The sequence below is a fragment of the Carassius auratus genome, chromosome 50 (assembly GCF_003368295.1).
Source record: "Carassius auratus strain Wakin chromosome 50, ASM336829v1, whole genome shotgun sequence".
Lineage (NCBI taxonomy): Eukaryota > Metazoa > Chordata > Actinopteri > Cypriniformes > Cyprinidae > Carassius > Carassius auratus.
This window is the reverse complement of record NC_039292.1, coordinates 17,382,072-17,398,776: the sequence shown is the minus strand read 5'-3', so window position 1 is coordinate 17,398,776 and position 16,705 is coordinate 17,382,072. Positions and strand designations below refer to the sequence as shown.

Genomic DNA, 16,705 nt, shown 5'->3' with positions numbered 1-16,705 from the left:
GAAAGTGAGACATTTTTAAATGTCATGCCAAATATTGGAGAGACTGTTCCAGATTCTCTGAATCTTTGGATGATATAATGCACAGTAAATAATGATAACTTCAAACTCTTTTTTTCCTTTCTGATATTGCTAAACTATTTTTCACCACAGAATTGAGGGAATTGGTGATCCTCTGCCCATCTTGACTTCTGAGAGACACTGCCACTCTAAGAGGCTCTTTTTATACCCAATCATGTTGCCAATTGACCTAATAAGTTACAAATTAGTCCTCAAGCTGTTCCTTATATGTACATTTAACTTTCCAGGCCTCTTATTGCTACCTGTCCCAACTTTTATGGAATGTGTCGCTCTCATGAAACCCAAAATGACATTTAAAAATGTCTCACTTTCAACATTTAATATGTTATCTATATTCTATTGTGAATAAAATATATGCTTATGAGAGTGTAAATTATTCCATTATTTTTTAATCACAATTTGTACAGTGACCCAACTTTTTTGTAATCAGATTTGTATAAATGGTGATCCCAATGCATCTTTTTCATTATCAACATGGACCAACAATTAAGACTTTATCTGCAGTCATCACTAACTCATAGAACTAATTGAAAATCTGCAAACTCTTTATTAAAGTCTGTATGGTGCCCTGGTGGCCTGTATACAGTAGCCAGTACAAGCATCACAGGGGATTTATCATTAACACTTGTTTCTCTGGATAATGTTATATGAAGCACCATTACTTCAAATAAACACTACAAATTATACTTGAAACCAGAGTTCTGAGAAATACTGAAAATATTATTATAAATTGTTTCAACACCTCCCCCTTTACCTTATGGATGTGGCTCAAGTTTATAACATAATGTAATAATCTGTTTTTAGCCAGGTTTCTGTCAAACAGAGCACATCTAAGTTATGATCAGTGATCATATCATTTACTAAACGTGCTTTTGTAGAAAGGGATCTAATATTCACTAAGCCAAGACTTATCATTTACCATATATATATATATATATATATATATATATATATATATATATATATATATATATATATATATATATATATATATATATATATATATATTTTAACAGTACTTAAATTGTTACCCTTAAATTGTTTTGGACTTTTTTGTATTTTCAAGTTCGGGGGTTACATATTATGTCCCTTGTTGACAATCCAGCCCTACAGATCAACTTTTTGAGCAATGTTGCCATCAACAGACAACCAGGTGAGACACAGGGCCCATGACCAATCTAAAGTTCCCAGACAGAAAAATTTGTTGCCTATTCTCAAACAGAAAGTGCTCAAGCAACATCGCTTGGCAACATTGCCCCATGTATCATTACATGAACTGGGACATGACTGGAGACATGAGAAGTCTCAGGCTCGACCGAGACAGGAAAACCTGGGGCTGGCCAAGAGTTTGTCAGAAACTGAGGCAGCCATGACTTGATCAGTGGACCTAGAACGCTTCTGAATTTACCTATACTATATAATATATAAACAAAATCACTATAAGCAGTACATCCAAATAGGCAGTATTCCTAAAATTAGGCATAAAATATTAACACAGAAGAGGGTTGTCCTATTTATAAATGACAGGGATTAGCATGTCTACTTCATGCAATTTCGGATGCAGTTGCTACGTCTGGGAAAGGATCTATGAACAGAGACAATAGAAAAAGTTTATTTTAAGAATTTTCAATTTATAATAAAAAGTAACATTTCAAAGTAAAAGTTGATTAACATAAATGAAATCAAGAAAAGACGAACAAAACTATTTCCCAGGGAAATGATGGAATGAACCATCGTATCAAGAACAAATATATTTAACATTTTGCTTATAGCTTTTGAATATGATCATTTTGTATAATTGTAACGCACTGTTCACTTCATGTGCAGAAATGTTAGCCATATTCAATCATAAAATAAATTCATATTCATCACAAAATAAAACTTTTTCTATCCCTATTTATTTTCTTACTCTAAACTTACCTCTCACACAAAACTTTCTGCATTCATTTGATTTTCAAAACACTTCATTCTTTATGATTTATAAAGCTGAGATGAGAATCTGATATCATTTTACTTTAAACCCTAAGGATCTTCACTGGAAATCTAACAAAACCAATACATCAATCAAACTCCAACTATAAGGTCATGATTGACAGATAAAGAAAGCTTCCTTTAGTACCTTACTTAAGATAAACATCAAGAAAAAAATCTAGATTTTTATTTTTTTTGCTTTTGTTTATTCCTCTTTTTATCACAAAACCACTGAAAGTGGATCCATATGAGATGTTAATGAACAGGCTCAGATCTGGTAACACAAAACCATTAGTAAAAACATTCTTTCCTTGAGCTTTAACCTCCAGCAAGAATAAATCTCTGAATGTGAGGAAGAAAAAGAAAACAGTTCCAGTCCAGTCCACATCTATAAGTACTTCATTGTTCTGGTTAGTATTTCAAATGCAGCAACAACATTGTGATTTTGGTACAATATTTAGGCTTATGAAGGAGTGGTTTAGGATATGTTTTATGCTTCCAAGTAATTTTGGTCTGGGGTAATGACTGATGTTTATGGTTTAACAGTTAAAACGTTAACCTTAAAACTGTTCACCAGCAAATATTCCAGCATTCTCGTGGAGTTGGCAGTAGAAATGGTAGATTGTGTTTCTTTGTATATTGCTGCAGTGTTTGATTATTCTTCCACATGGCAGAAAGAGAAAGAGACGTTCTGTTCTAAAGGCACAGGAAATGCCAAATCTCAACCAGCTTGTTTAACCACCACCCTTCCAGCTTCCTCAAACCTCAGTCGTTCCAAAATAAATGTCAGCAACAGACAGATGAAAAAGACCAGCCTACTGAAGAATGATTACAGGAATAACAGATTTTGACATAAAAAAATATATACAAAAAAAAAAAAAATCTGTGTAGGGTTTTCAGTCTGAAAGAATACCTAAGAAGTGAAACCATTTAAAATGAAGCTTGTTTGTAGTCAGGTTAACTAAATCTTATTAAATCATATTTCTGACTTGAATAAAACGGTTCATTTAAAGGCTGCACATCATAAAGCATATTTTACGTTATCTATTTATTTATTTTACAGTAAATACAATTTAAATTTCTTTCACTGGTGGCTATAACAATTTATTTCCGCAACTAACTTACCTATGCGACCAAAAAAGACATACGCATTCTTAACATCATGTCTGTATACAGTACATGCTTAGAGACAAAAAAAAAAAATAGAAATCAATAGACTTATGAACACATAATAAAGCCTCAAAAACATGTTTAAATCTCCATATTATATAAGAGTGAAGGTACCTTCAGTACTCAAAACCACTAAAAAAGTTTCAAGCTTTGGGAAATTTTGGAGATCCAACGTTTCACACACTTCAGAATAACAACAATCCAACTCGGACTGTAGTCTGTCCAGAAGGTCTGTGACTCTAAACACTCAGGTAGTCATTTTTAAGCCGGCTTAACCTGGATCCATGACTCCGGATGATCAGAGAGATGAGTTCATGTTTATCCTTGAGTCCAGAAGAGATGTCCAGAGTTTCCTGCAGAGTGTCCCTCACATTATACATGGGGTTGATGAAGTTACTGGTGAACTCATTCTCCTCTCTTTGCTCGGTATCCTGGTTTTGCTTGAATTTTGTCTCCAGCTCCACAAGAGATTTCTCCACGTTTGTGAAAGCCTCGTTGATCTGCACGATCTCCCTCTTCAGGTATTTCCCATAGCTGTCCTCGCCGTCCAGGTCGTAGGAGATGCTCTTCCCGAGGCTCTCCAGGACGCGCGCCGCGTCTTCTATCTGCTGCTTCATGATGATGAAATCCTCTCGTATGATCGAGTCCTGGTCTTCCTCCAGCGGACACGGACTGCGGTCGATCCATTTAAAGAGCATCTGACATTTCTCCGGGTCTACGGTCTCCTCGTAATCACCGTCCGGGACGAAGAAGTGGTGAAAAGTCCCGTTGGACATTTCAGGGAGCAAAGGTCCATAGTAGACCGCACCGCAGAGCGGCAATAAAAACAGAGCAAGAGTGAAAGGTAACATGGTAGATAGCTTCTGTCCACTTGGAAGGTCTGAGTGACCTGACAGGGACGATGTCCACATCTGGAATCCTTCCTATGAGTGTGAGCACTATAGAAGAGACGCTCAGCTGTAATCTGAGTCCCACGCGCTTTCACGCGCTCAAATTACACCCACTCATGAGCACAGCCTGAAAGGGTTTTTAAACTTAGCTTTTTACGTTTCTAGATATCACTTTGAAAAAAACTCTGATTATATTATAAGTAATTGATTATTGATCAACAAGTATTATACTGTACCAATATAATGATATGAAGCGAATACAAGTAGGCTACATAAAAATAGTTTGTTTAACGAATCAACATGAATTTCATCCTGTAAATCATATTTTTAAAAACAATGGCATTAATAAATGGTCAGAAGGTGTTGCACTTTATTGGCACCCTAATAATATAATATAATATAATATAATATAATATAATATAATATAATATAATATAATATAATATAATATAATATAATATAATATAATATAATATAATAACAACTTCTACTTTTGTGATGGTCATCAGTGCAAATTGATTTAAATCTATTTCCCATGTTTTTAACATGATCACATCTTTCAAAAAAAAAAAAAAATAATAATAATAAAAAAAAATTATCAAGGCAAACTACATGTGAGAGTTTCAGTGATGACAAAGTAATCTTTACTAACATCACTAAAGCACGTCATCATCAGTGAGAGTAATAATGAACCACATTCTAGGTTTTGCACAAGTAAAATATAACACCTTGACAGACACAACACCCTTTATATCCTTTATATTGATATAATATAACATGATCTGTGTTGGGGAAAGATCCTTTTAAAAGTAATGCATTACAATATTGTTTTTATGCCTAAAAATAATTGCATTACTCAGTTATGTTACTTTTCCGAGGGTTATTTTTTATTTTTTCTCTGATCTGGGATCGGCTTACTGGTTTGTTTTTAATATAAAACAAGTTATATTTTTGGGGACTATTTGGTGTTCGCCTTTCTGTTTGTGGTCACCTCTGGTATGGGAATCTTCTTCACCATCAAAGAGAGAAAGAAAGCCTCATCTAAATAAAATCTGGTCGGGGCTTTTGTCATCAAATGTTTTATACTTTAGTTTTCACTAGTTTTACTATATTGCATACAGATTTTATTATTAAATATTACATTATATATATATATATATATATATATATATATATATATATTCTACAGTGGACAGAAATAAAGTATTGAGGTAGGATGTTGGCCAGATGTTTCTGGGCTTTTTGGAGGTCATGACCTTTAGTAATGAATCCCATAGGCCGTGTCAGCTGTAGTTATGCAGGTTGAGGCCCTCCAGCATGATACAAACTTGTTCTGACTTGTTGTTCTCACAGGATTTGGAGATGCGGTTTTGTAAGCTTGTTCGTGTTGCAGTCACTTTAATTTATATCGTTCAAATGGTGAGTAGAATTAAATGCTCCCACATTTAAAACATGTATTGTATAGTTTGTTGTTTGGTTTTTGATCAATGCTGATTGTTCTGTTTTTAACTCTTTAGATTCTGTACAATGGTGTGGTAGTTTATGCTCCTGCTTTAGCTCTCAATCAAGGTTAGTTTACATTAGTCACACAAATTTTGGGGAAAAAATAGTAAACATTTGGACATCAATCTGAATGTGTTGTTAAAACGTTTTGAGGTGCAAAGCAGGTAATATTTCTTAAATAGATGGCCCCTTATGAAAAATAAGAGCACTTAATTGTATTGAATGTGCACTAGGGAATTTCAAACCTTAAAAGTGTATATATATATAAAAAAAAAAAAAAACTGTAATGAGCTAAAATTAAATAAAAGGCCACTCAAGTGTAATTAAAAAGATTATACTTACACTTACACTTAAAAAAATTCACTTTTTGAAGTAATGTCAAATGCTAAGTTTTAATTTAAGATTTAAGTACTTAAATTTTACTTAAGTTGACCAAAAGCACTTATACGGCCTATTTCCACTAAACATAAAGTTAAACTATTATACTAAAATATTTTAATTGAATTGCATTTGACATACAATAAAATGTCCAAAAACATTACATTAAGATCACACTTAAGTATAATATTTTAAAGTATGTTACATTTCCATAATAAGAACTATTTTTAAAAGAATGCTACAGTGAACTTTTTAGAGTCAGAGGCAGTGGCTCATAACCCTGTGTGCTGCCTACCTAGACATTATTTAAGTGCATCATACAGTATACTGAGATAAAGACTTAGCTTGAAAATGATTCCCTTTACACAAGAGGACTCACGCGTCCTACATGAGTAACACTTGTCATGTGAACCACACAAGAGACTAATATTCAAAAAACATGAGAGACCAATGAGTCAATGCAAATATAGACTGAAATGCCACATATTTTATGATTAGGTTACATTGATTCATGTAGAATGTTTTTAATAAAAACTGACTTATTGTCTCTTTTGCAATCCAACAGTTTTCACTTATGTAACTTATTTATATGTTTTGTTTGTTAAATCAGACTCTGTTGTTTCTCTATTGTTGTTGTGATGTAGACAAAAGTCATCTTTAAATGTAGGAGTCATTCATGCAGGACATCAGTTATATAAACAGTTTATCCCCATCAGTGACAGGATTTGATCTTTGGGGATCCATATTTACCACTGGCATTGTCTGCACTTTTTACTGCACATTGATGAGTGCTGCTGAATTCTGATGCAGGTTTCACTATAATTATGCTATTATGATTATGATAATGTGATAAAAAAATATGGTTGTGAATATTATTGTAATCAATAGTCTGGTAATGGTTATGATTGGTTGTAATTATGTTTTTAGTTAGGACACTTCTATTTGATCCTTTTTTTTAAAGAAAATAATACATTTAATCAATATTAACATATTAATCACTATTATCAATATACATAATAATATTGTAACTTTGAGATTGTCACATGACACCTAGAAGCCTAAATTCTTATGTGTTTCATGAGAAAACACGAATGACATGAACGAACATGTGAAATTTCTGAGTTTGACTGATGAAATATTCCTGTATATGCGATTCTGAGCAAAATGTTTAAAGTTTTGTGAGTGTGGCAGTCTGATGGCCTCAGTGGCTGATGATCAGACAGAAACAGGAGAAACAGTGCCAGTGTGTGTGAGTGTTTAGGGTAGGTTGAAGGCTGTGTTCTGGACAGATGACTTCCAGATGGTGCTGATGGTGGCTGGGTTTCTCACAGTGCTGATCCAGGGTGCGAGTCGAGCAGGAGGGATTGCACCAATAAGAAAACACACACATATTTTGGTTTATTAGGTTGTTTTTATCATAGCATGTCGTTATAAGAATAATTAATGATTTATACATAATTTACCAGTGTTAGTGAACCTGTCAACAATCCAGAGATGCATCTCTTGCAAAACAGAAAGCTGGTGAGCACTTCATATATTTAACGTTACTTGTTTCTCACAATCTGGTCACTCATTTTGATAAAAAAAAAAAAAAAAAAAAAAAAAATATATATATATATATATATATATATATATATATATATATATATATATATATATATATATATATATATATATATATATATATATTTACCAAATCATTTAAATAAAAAAATATATGTCAAGCAATATATGAACTGTGGGGAAAAAATTGGCACAAAAGTCAATTTGTAGCTTCCAGATCAAATTAATAACTGTACTTGAATTCTGTTTTAAATGAATGGTTGTACTCTTTTATATTTCTACAGATACATTTCCAAGAAAAAACAAAAAAAAACAAAAAAACTTTTTTCTACTTAAAATGTAATTTATGTCTTTATCCATTTTTATCTCCGCTCATGCCATATTTTGTGATGGAAATTCTCTGTGTTTCCAGGAATGCCAGGCTTATATGTTGCATGTGCATTCAGTGGAACGCTGAGATAAGGTTAATTTTGTCCCTCCGTGATTTTCAGTTTATATATCAAAGCTCACAATAATATATGCGATAATATAAACTAAATGTTGTAATACAGTTTAATTTTTACATGAATTTACTTAAACGTAATAAGTAAGTTTACGAAGTAAATGATCCTGAATGCAGTGTTTAATTGCAAAGATTATTATTGTTTTTTTTATAGACTTTAGATTTAGATACAGTATATACCACTGACACTTAGGACTTGTGAGTTAACCCTTGTGCAGACAATCTGTTTACCTCATTTGGTGCTCCTGTTCAAAAATGACAAGCCTTTTAAAAACTGCTTGTAAATCATTTTGCTGTATTATCACTAAATCTTGGATTAGATCTTAAAAAAAACTCAGTCAACTTGTTTTCATTTTGCACAGGTTTTGTTTTTATTTTTTGGAAGTGAATTGATCGTATGCCTCATTGATCTGAGCTCATGCACCTCAGTTTTTGAGTGACTGATAATTCTGGCAGTGTTCACTGAGTCCTATAACCAGTCAGTTCCAAAAAGAAAACTGAAAACATGTTGACAAAAATATTTAATCCAAAACTTGGTAGTAATAGCCTAATCAGAAACTTGTAAGGTTTTTTTTTTTTTGTAGGCCAATCATTTTTGACTGGGAAGACCATGAGTATAACAACATTAGGGAGGGGAGAACACATGTTTAGTTATTATACCCTGAGCCAAGTCACAGTCAAAGTAAAAGCCAATAACATTTAACTACAATTTTTTGGGGAAATAATGTCTGGAACACAACATTAACATTCAATAGACAGTCATTATTTACATTATTCATTTCTTGATTTCAAAGAAATTTCCATGATGGCTAGTAAGTGAATAATGACAGAATTTACATTTTCTTAAAACTTTAGTTTATTTAATAATAAAACATTTTTACTTAGTTTAACCATGTTTTTTTTTTCCCATGTATTTTTAAGCTGAGCAATACTGATCTATAAAAGGAGACGTCATGTTCTGCTTCTCTTTTCCAGCACAGTAGCTGCCAGCATTAGTGTTTTGGCCACGGTGATGTATGAAGACTTTGTGAGAAAGTGTTTTAGAGATCTGTCCAACCAAGCAGCCAACTGGATCAGCAAAGCACTGTGTAAATATATCCAATGTGTTCAAATCTTTTCAGGACATTAAAAGAGATACAGTCATCATCAGAATATTAATTCAGATTTAATGACTGAAAGAGATTTGTCTTGACCGATCATTACATTACATTATGAGTCACAGCAAGATGTCTGATCCTTTATATGGGCAAAAATTAAAGCGCAACAGATCACTGGGTTTCCAGACTGTCAGCAGGAAGGGTCTGACACTTTTAACTGCCAGAAGTAAGTCAAACAAAACATGAAGCGAACCAAAGCAAAACTCAAGCAGCTCAGCCTTTATGTGAGCAAAGCTGTGTAAACTTAATCCAGAAATTGTTGAATATAAACACTTTGACAAGCTAAGAATGATAGATTGATCAGCAAAGAGATACTGGAATGACCATTGTGTGGAATGCTATTGTAAACTCCTGTTTACTCTGAATACTGAAGCCTGATTTGTTCACGTTCATGCTGCTGCATAGGCAAATCCCTATAAGACAGCGCTGCATGCCATTTCATCAGAATCTTTCGGCTGACAGCGACAGTCTTTGACTCACGTGCAGCTTTATAGCATGCCAGTCTATGCAACACTTGTTCATGTTATCTCAGGGAACGTCTCCGTTCCCTCCTTCAGGGAACGAGGGTTAAATACGTAACCAAGACGTTCCCTGAGATAACATGAACAAGTGTTGCATAGACTGGCATGCTATAAAGCAGCAAAGTCAGATTGTGCAGAAGAATAATCATGTCATTACGGCAAGGTTTAGGTGCCTGAGATTGAGGAGGGGCCTGGGATCACCATCTTTCTTGAACCAGGAAGTAGCAGCTATAAAAGCCTGGCTCACTATTGGCTGGTGGAACCTATACAGTGCCTTTTGCAAGCAGACCCTCCCTTCAGACTGAGCAACATGTCCATCATTGTCTTGGAGTTTGGATCACATCTTAGAAGAAGGAAGGTCTGCAAGTGAATCAAGAGTGAGTAACTTCATTGTATTGTTTGCAGGACCTGACTTGACATGCCTGGTATGGCTTCCCAAGCTTGACCTCTGCAGCGAAGGGCCTGACACTTGTGCTGCAGAGAAAAGGAAAATTACAGTACCATGTCCACTATAACAGCAATGGATTTTGTGGGTGCAAGCACATATAATGTGGTGATGCCCAAACACCAGATCTGGACAGGGGTTGGGAGGCATATACAAGCTTTCTTAGAATGAGGTCTTGTGCAGCAGGACACAACCTTCTTCTCTTTACACTTTATGCATCAAGGGTGCTTCAAGTCAAGTCAAGTCAAGTCTGCTTTACTGTCAATTCTTCCACATGTACAGTACATACATACAGGGAATTGAAATTGCATACTCTCAGACCCTTGGTGCATACAGATAACACTAACAGTAGAACATTAAATACAGATAAAAAAAAAAAGTACAACTATACAAATATACATATAGGTCATGTAAAAAAGAAAGATAAGTAAAGCAGCACAAGGCACATGGCATATAGAGTGCAAACCAGTGAGGTAAACATTGCAGATTATTGTAGTACAAAATAGCTTATTTAGTCTGGTGTTAATGCTGAATGAGGTAGTTAAGTCACTTTTATTTTTATAGCGCTTTAAACTAAAAAGATTGTTTCAAAGCAACTGAACAACATTAATTAGGAAAAACAGTGTGTCAATAATGCAAAAGGACAGTTAAAGGCAGTTAATCATTGAATTCAGTGATGTCATCTCTGTTCAGTTTAAATAGTGTCTGTGCAATCATTTGCACTCAAGTCAACGATATCGCTGTAGATGAAGTGACCCCAACTAAGCAAGCCAGAGGCGACGACAGCAAGAAACCAAAACTCCATCGATGAGTGAATAGAGAAAAACCCATGGGAGAAACCAGGCTCAGTTGGGGGGCAGTTCTCCTCTGACCAGACGAAACCAGTAGTTCAGTTCCAGACTGCAGCAAAGTCAGATTGAGCAGAGAATCATCTGTTTCCTGTTGTCTTGTCCTGGTGGTCCTCTGAGACAAGGTCTTTACAGGGGATCTGTATCTGGGGCTCTAGTTGCCCTGGTCTCCGCTGTCTTTCAGGGATGTAGAGGTCCTTTCTGGGTGCTGATCCACCATCTGGTCTGGATACGTACTGGATGATGTAGCAAATAGATTGGGTGTTATGGGTTTACCGGTTTACCTAATTAATGCAGCATAAAAATCCTTTGAATTTGGATATTATAAGCATATTAGTGCGTTATGTGTAAACCAGGTTAAAGAGATGGGTCTTTAATCTAGATTTAAACTGCAAGAGTGTGTCTGCCTCCTGAACAAGGTAGGTTATTCCAGAGTTTAGACGCCAAATAGGAAAAGGATCTGCCGCCCGCAGTTGATTTTGATATTCTTTCCTTGAGTTTTGAGAACGCAGCGGACATGGAGGAATATAATGTAACGAATATAATATAATGTAAGAGCTCATTCAAATACAGAGGTGCTAAACCATTCAGGGCTTTTTAAGTAATAAGCAATATCTTTATAATGTGTGATAGGGAGGCAGTGCAGTGTTGACAGGACCAGGCTAATATGGTCTTACTTCCTGGTTCTGGTAAGAACTCTATCTGCTGCATTTTGGACTAGCTGGAGTTTGTTTCTTCAACTCTGAATAGCATGCAAAATGTTCCTGTTTCATTTGCAAAGCCTTCCTTATATGGTATCAGCCCATATATGGGTTCATTTGAAAGCTTAGAGTGTTTTCTTTACAAAGAATATCATTTATTGGGGTTTTATGATACATAAAGTAGTCAAATTAAGCTAAGAAATATACCCCCCCCCCCACACACACACACATGCATTTTGCTAGTTTGCAGTTTGACTTATGCTCTTTCAAAGACTGTTCAGAAAACACCTACAAAAAAAGCACATTGTATTGAGATGGTTTATCATATGTGAAACAACCTAAATAATACTATTTGTCACAAACAGCAGCTTTTTATGTAACTTCTGAGTGTTTTCTGTAAAATAATATACATATATTACATGCAAAGGGGAAACATGCATATAAAGGAACACTTCATATTCATGAAGGCGGAAATTGTATACAAAAATGGTATTATAGTTGGAATGGAATAACTTTTGCATAGATTAGGATATAAAGAAATGTCCTTTTTCCTCTATTAGCTGACATGTGCTGGAAACACATAAAATAGCCATTCAAAATAGCCAAATAGCCATAAAATAGCCTTCATTGCCTGAGCTATACTATTTCAAACTTCAGTTTATACAAATAAACTCAAAAAGCGCCTTGTTTCCCCCCCCCCCTACTTATTATAACACAGACAGCATATATTGTAATTTTTATCAATTTCAACAGTGTTTTATCTAATTCCAGGGTTTCCTTTAAAATGATACCAAACTTTGTGTGTTTACACTTCTGCATAAGGAAAGGGAAGCGTTCTAAATTAGGTAGGAAAATGGAAAAACGGAAATCCCCAAAATAGCATTTGAACTTAAGTTAAGCGTGTAGAACAACCAACCAATAAAGCATTACAATAATCTGACCTTGAGGTCATAAACGCATGGATTAACAATTCTGCTTTGACATTGAGAGCATAGGTCATAATTAAGATATATTTTTGAGATGGAAAAATGCAGTTTTACAAATTTACAAATTTAGTGTTTATACTTGACTAACTGGGGCCCAGGTCAGGAAGCAGACAGACTGGCTAAACCGACCGTCTGCTAGCTGCCTCCCGTCACAGAGGTCAGTTAATTCTCAGCACATAGAGACTCTTTCACCTAGATATCACACTATAGAGACTGTGTCTGTTCCACGAACTAGAAAATACAAAAAACGTCCAAACCAAGTTAAGGTTAACAATTTAATTGAGGTTCAACAAATAAAAAACAAATGCAATATGGATAAACAAATGATAAAGATTGGCTTATTGAATATCAGATCCATTTCTACGAAAACACTTTTTGTAAATAATATGATAACTGATCATAATATAGATGTGCTCTGCTTGACAGAAACCTGGCTAAAACCTGATGATTACATTATTTTAAATGAGTCCACCCCCCAAGATTATTGTTATAAACACGAGCCGCGTCTAAAAGGCAAAGGGGGAGGAGTTGCTTCAATTTATAATAACGTTTTCAGGATTTCTCAGAGGGCAGGCTTCAAGTATAACTCGTTTGAAGTAATGGTGCTTCATATAACATTATCCAGAGAAACCAATGTTAATGATAAATCCCCTGTTATGTTTGTACTGGCTACTGTATACAGGCCACCAGGGCACCATACAGACTTTATTAAAGAGTTTGGTGATTTTACATCCGAGTTAGTTCTGGCTGCAGATAAAGTCTTAATAGTTGGTGATTTTAATATCCATGTCGATAATGAAAAAGATGCATTGGGATCAGCATTTATAGACATTCTGAACTCTATTGGTGTTAGACAACACGTTTCAGGACCTACTCATTGTCGAAATCATACTCTAGATTTAATACTGTCACATGGAATTGATGTTGATAGTGTTGAAATTATTCAGCCAAGTGATGATATCTCAGATCATTATTTAGTTCTGTGTAAACTTCATATGGCCAAAATTGTAAATTCTACTTCTTGTTACAAGTATCGAAGAACCATCACTTCTACCACAAAAGACTGCTTTTTAAGTTATCTTCCTGATGTATCCGAATTCCTTAGCATATCCAAAACCTCAAAACAACTTGATGATGTAACAGAAACTATGGACTCTCTCTTTTCTAGCACTTTAAATACAGTTGCTCCTTTACGCTTAAGAAAGGTTAAGGAAAACAGTTTGACACCATGGTATAATGAGCATACTCGCACCCTAAAGAGAGCAGCCCGAAAAATGGAGCGCAGCTGGAGGAAAACAAAACTAGAGGTATTTCGTATTGCTTGGCGGGAAAGTAGCATATCCTACAGAAAAGCATTAAAAACTGCTAGATCTGTTTACTTTTCTTCTCTTTTAGAAGAAAACAAACATAACCCCAGGTATTTATTCAATACAGTGGCTAAATTAACGAAAAATAAAGCCTCAACAAGTGTTGACATTTCCCAACACCACAGCAGTAATGACTTTATGAACTACTTTACTTCTAAAATCGATACTATTAGAGATAAAATTGCAACCATTCAGCCGTCAGCTACAGTTTTGCATCAGACAGTGCACTATAGACCCCCTGAGGAACATTTCCACTCATTCTCTACTATAGGAGAGGAAGAATTGTATAAACTTGTTAAATCATCTAAACTTACAACATGTATGTTAGACCCTATACCATCTAAGCTCTTAAAAGAGGTGCTTCCAGAAGTCATAGGTCCTCTTCTGACTATTATTAATTCCTCATTGTCATTAGGATATGTCCCCAAAACCTTCAAACTGGCTGTTATTAAGCCTCTCATAAAAAAGCCACAACTTGACCCCAGAGAACTAGTTAATTATAGACCAATCTCGAATCTCCCTTTTCTGTCCAAGATACTAGAAAAGGTGGTATCCTCACAATTATATTCCTTCTTAGAGAAAAATGGTATATGTGAGGATTTCCAGTCAGGATTTAGACCGTATCATAGTACTGAAACTGCTCTCCTTAGAGTTACAAATGATCTGCTCTTATCATCTGATCGTGGGTGTATCGCTCTATTAGTTTTATTGGATCTTAGTGCTGCGTTTGACACAATTGACCACAACATTCTTTTGCATAGACTTGAACACTTTGTTGGCATCAGTGGAAGTGCATTAGCATGGTTTAAATCGTACTTATATGACCGCCATCAGTTCGTAGCAGTGAATGAAGATGTATCATATCGATCACAAGTGCAGTATGGAGTACCTCAAGGCTCAGTTCTAGGGCCGCTACTCTTCACGCTTTATATGTTACCCTTGGGAGATATCATCAGGAAACATGGTGTTAGCTTTCACTGTTATGCTGATGATACGCAGCTCTATATTTCCTCGCAGCCCGGTGAAACACACCAATTTGAAAAACTAATGGAATGCATAGTCGATATAAAAAATTGGATGACGAGTAATTTCTTACTGCTAAATTCAGAAAAAACAGAGGTGTTAATCATAGGGCCTAAAAACTCTACTTGTAATAACCTAGAACACTGTCTAAGACTTGATGGTTGCTCTGTCAATTCTTCGTCATCAGTTAGGAACCTAGGTGTGCTACTTGATCGCAATCTTTCCTTAGAAAGCCACGTTTCTAGCATTTGTAAAACTGCATTTTTCCATCTCAAAAATATATCTAAATTACGGCCTATGCTCTCAATGTCAAATGCAGAAATGTTAATCCATGCATTTATGACTTCAAGGTTAGACTATTGTAATGCTTTATTGGGTGGTTGTTCTGCACGCTTGGTAAACAAACTACAGCTAGTCCAAAATGCAGCAGCAAGAGTTCTTACTAGAACCAGGAAGTATGACCATATTAGCCCGGTCCTGTCCGCACTGCACTGGCTCCCTATCAAACATCGTATAGATTTTAAAATATTGCTTATTACTTATAAAGCCCTGAATGGTTTAGCACCTCAGTATTTGAATGAGCTCCTTTTACATTATACTCCTCTACGTCCGCTACGTTCTCAAAACTCAGGCAATTTGATAATACCTAGAATATCAAAATCAACTGCGGGCGGCAGATCCTTTTCCTATTTGGCGCCTAAACTCTGGAATAACCTACCTAACATTGTTCGGGAGGCAGACACACTCTTGCAGTTTAAATCTAGATTAAAGACCCATCTCTTTAACCTGGCATACACATAACATACTAATATGCTTTTAATATCCAAATCCGTTAAAGGATTTTTAGGCTGCATTAATTAGGTAAACTGGAACCGGAACACTTCACATAACACCGTACTTTCTACATCATTAGAAGAATGGCATCTACGCTAATATTTGTCTGTTTCTCTCTTGTTCCGAGGTCACCGTGGCCACCAGATCCAGTCTGTGTCCAGATCAGAGGGTCACTGCAGTCACCCGGATCCAGTACGTATCCAGACCAGATGGTGGATCAGCACCTAGAAAGGACCTCTACATCCCTGAAAGACAGCGGAGACCAGGACAACTAGAGCCCCAGATACAGATCCCCTGTAAAGACCTTGTCTCAGAGGAGCACCAGGACAAGACCACAGGAAACAGATGATTCTTCTGCACAATCTGACTTTGCTGCAGCCTGGAATTGAACTACTGGTTTCGTCTGGTCAGAGGAGAACTGGCCCCCCAACTGAGCCTGGTTTCTCCCAAGGTTTTTTTCTCCATTCTGTCACCGATGGAGTTTCGGTTCCTTGCCGCTGTCGCCTCTGGCTTGCTTAGTTGGGGTCACTTCATCTACAGCGATATCATTGACTTGATTGCAAATTAAAACAGACACTATTTCAACTGAACAGAGATTACATAACTGAATTCAATGATGAACTGCCTTTAACTATCATTTTGCATTATTGAGACACTGTTTTCCAAATGAATGTTGTTCAGTGCTTTGGCGCAATGTATTTTGTTTAAAGCACTATATAAATAAAGGTGATTGATTGATTGACAAATGATATGAATGCAGCTTTCTAA

The 16,705-nt window shown here is 35.5% G+C and overlaps 1 protein-coding gene across 1 annotated transcript; it reads right to left on the bottom strand.

The window, feature by feature from the left end:
- Positions 1-2,232: 2,232 nt before the first annotated feature.
- On the bottom strand, positions 2,233-4,195 carry fibina (fin bud initiation factor a). The gene has a single exon (XM_026239509.1). The coding sequence runs from the start codon at positions 4,128-4,130 to the stop codon at positions 3,459-3,461; it is 672 nt and encodes a 223-aa protein (XP_026095294.1). The 5' UTR covers positions 4,131-4,195; the 3' UTR covers positions 2,233-3,458.
- Positions 4,196-16,705: the final 12,510 nt, after the last annotated feature.

Excerpts from the sequence above, each read along its gene's own strand:
- fibina (XM_026239509.1), bottom strand. The coding sequence starts at position 4,130 with ATGTGGACATCGTCCCTGTCAGGTCACTCAGACCTTCCAAGTGGACAG.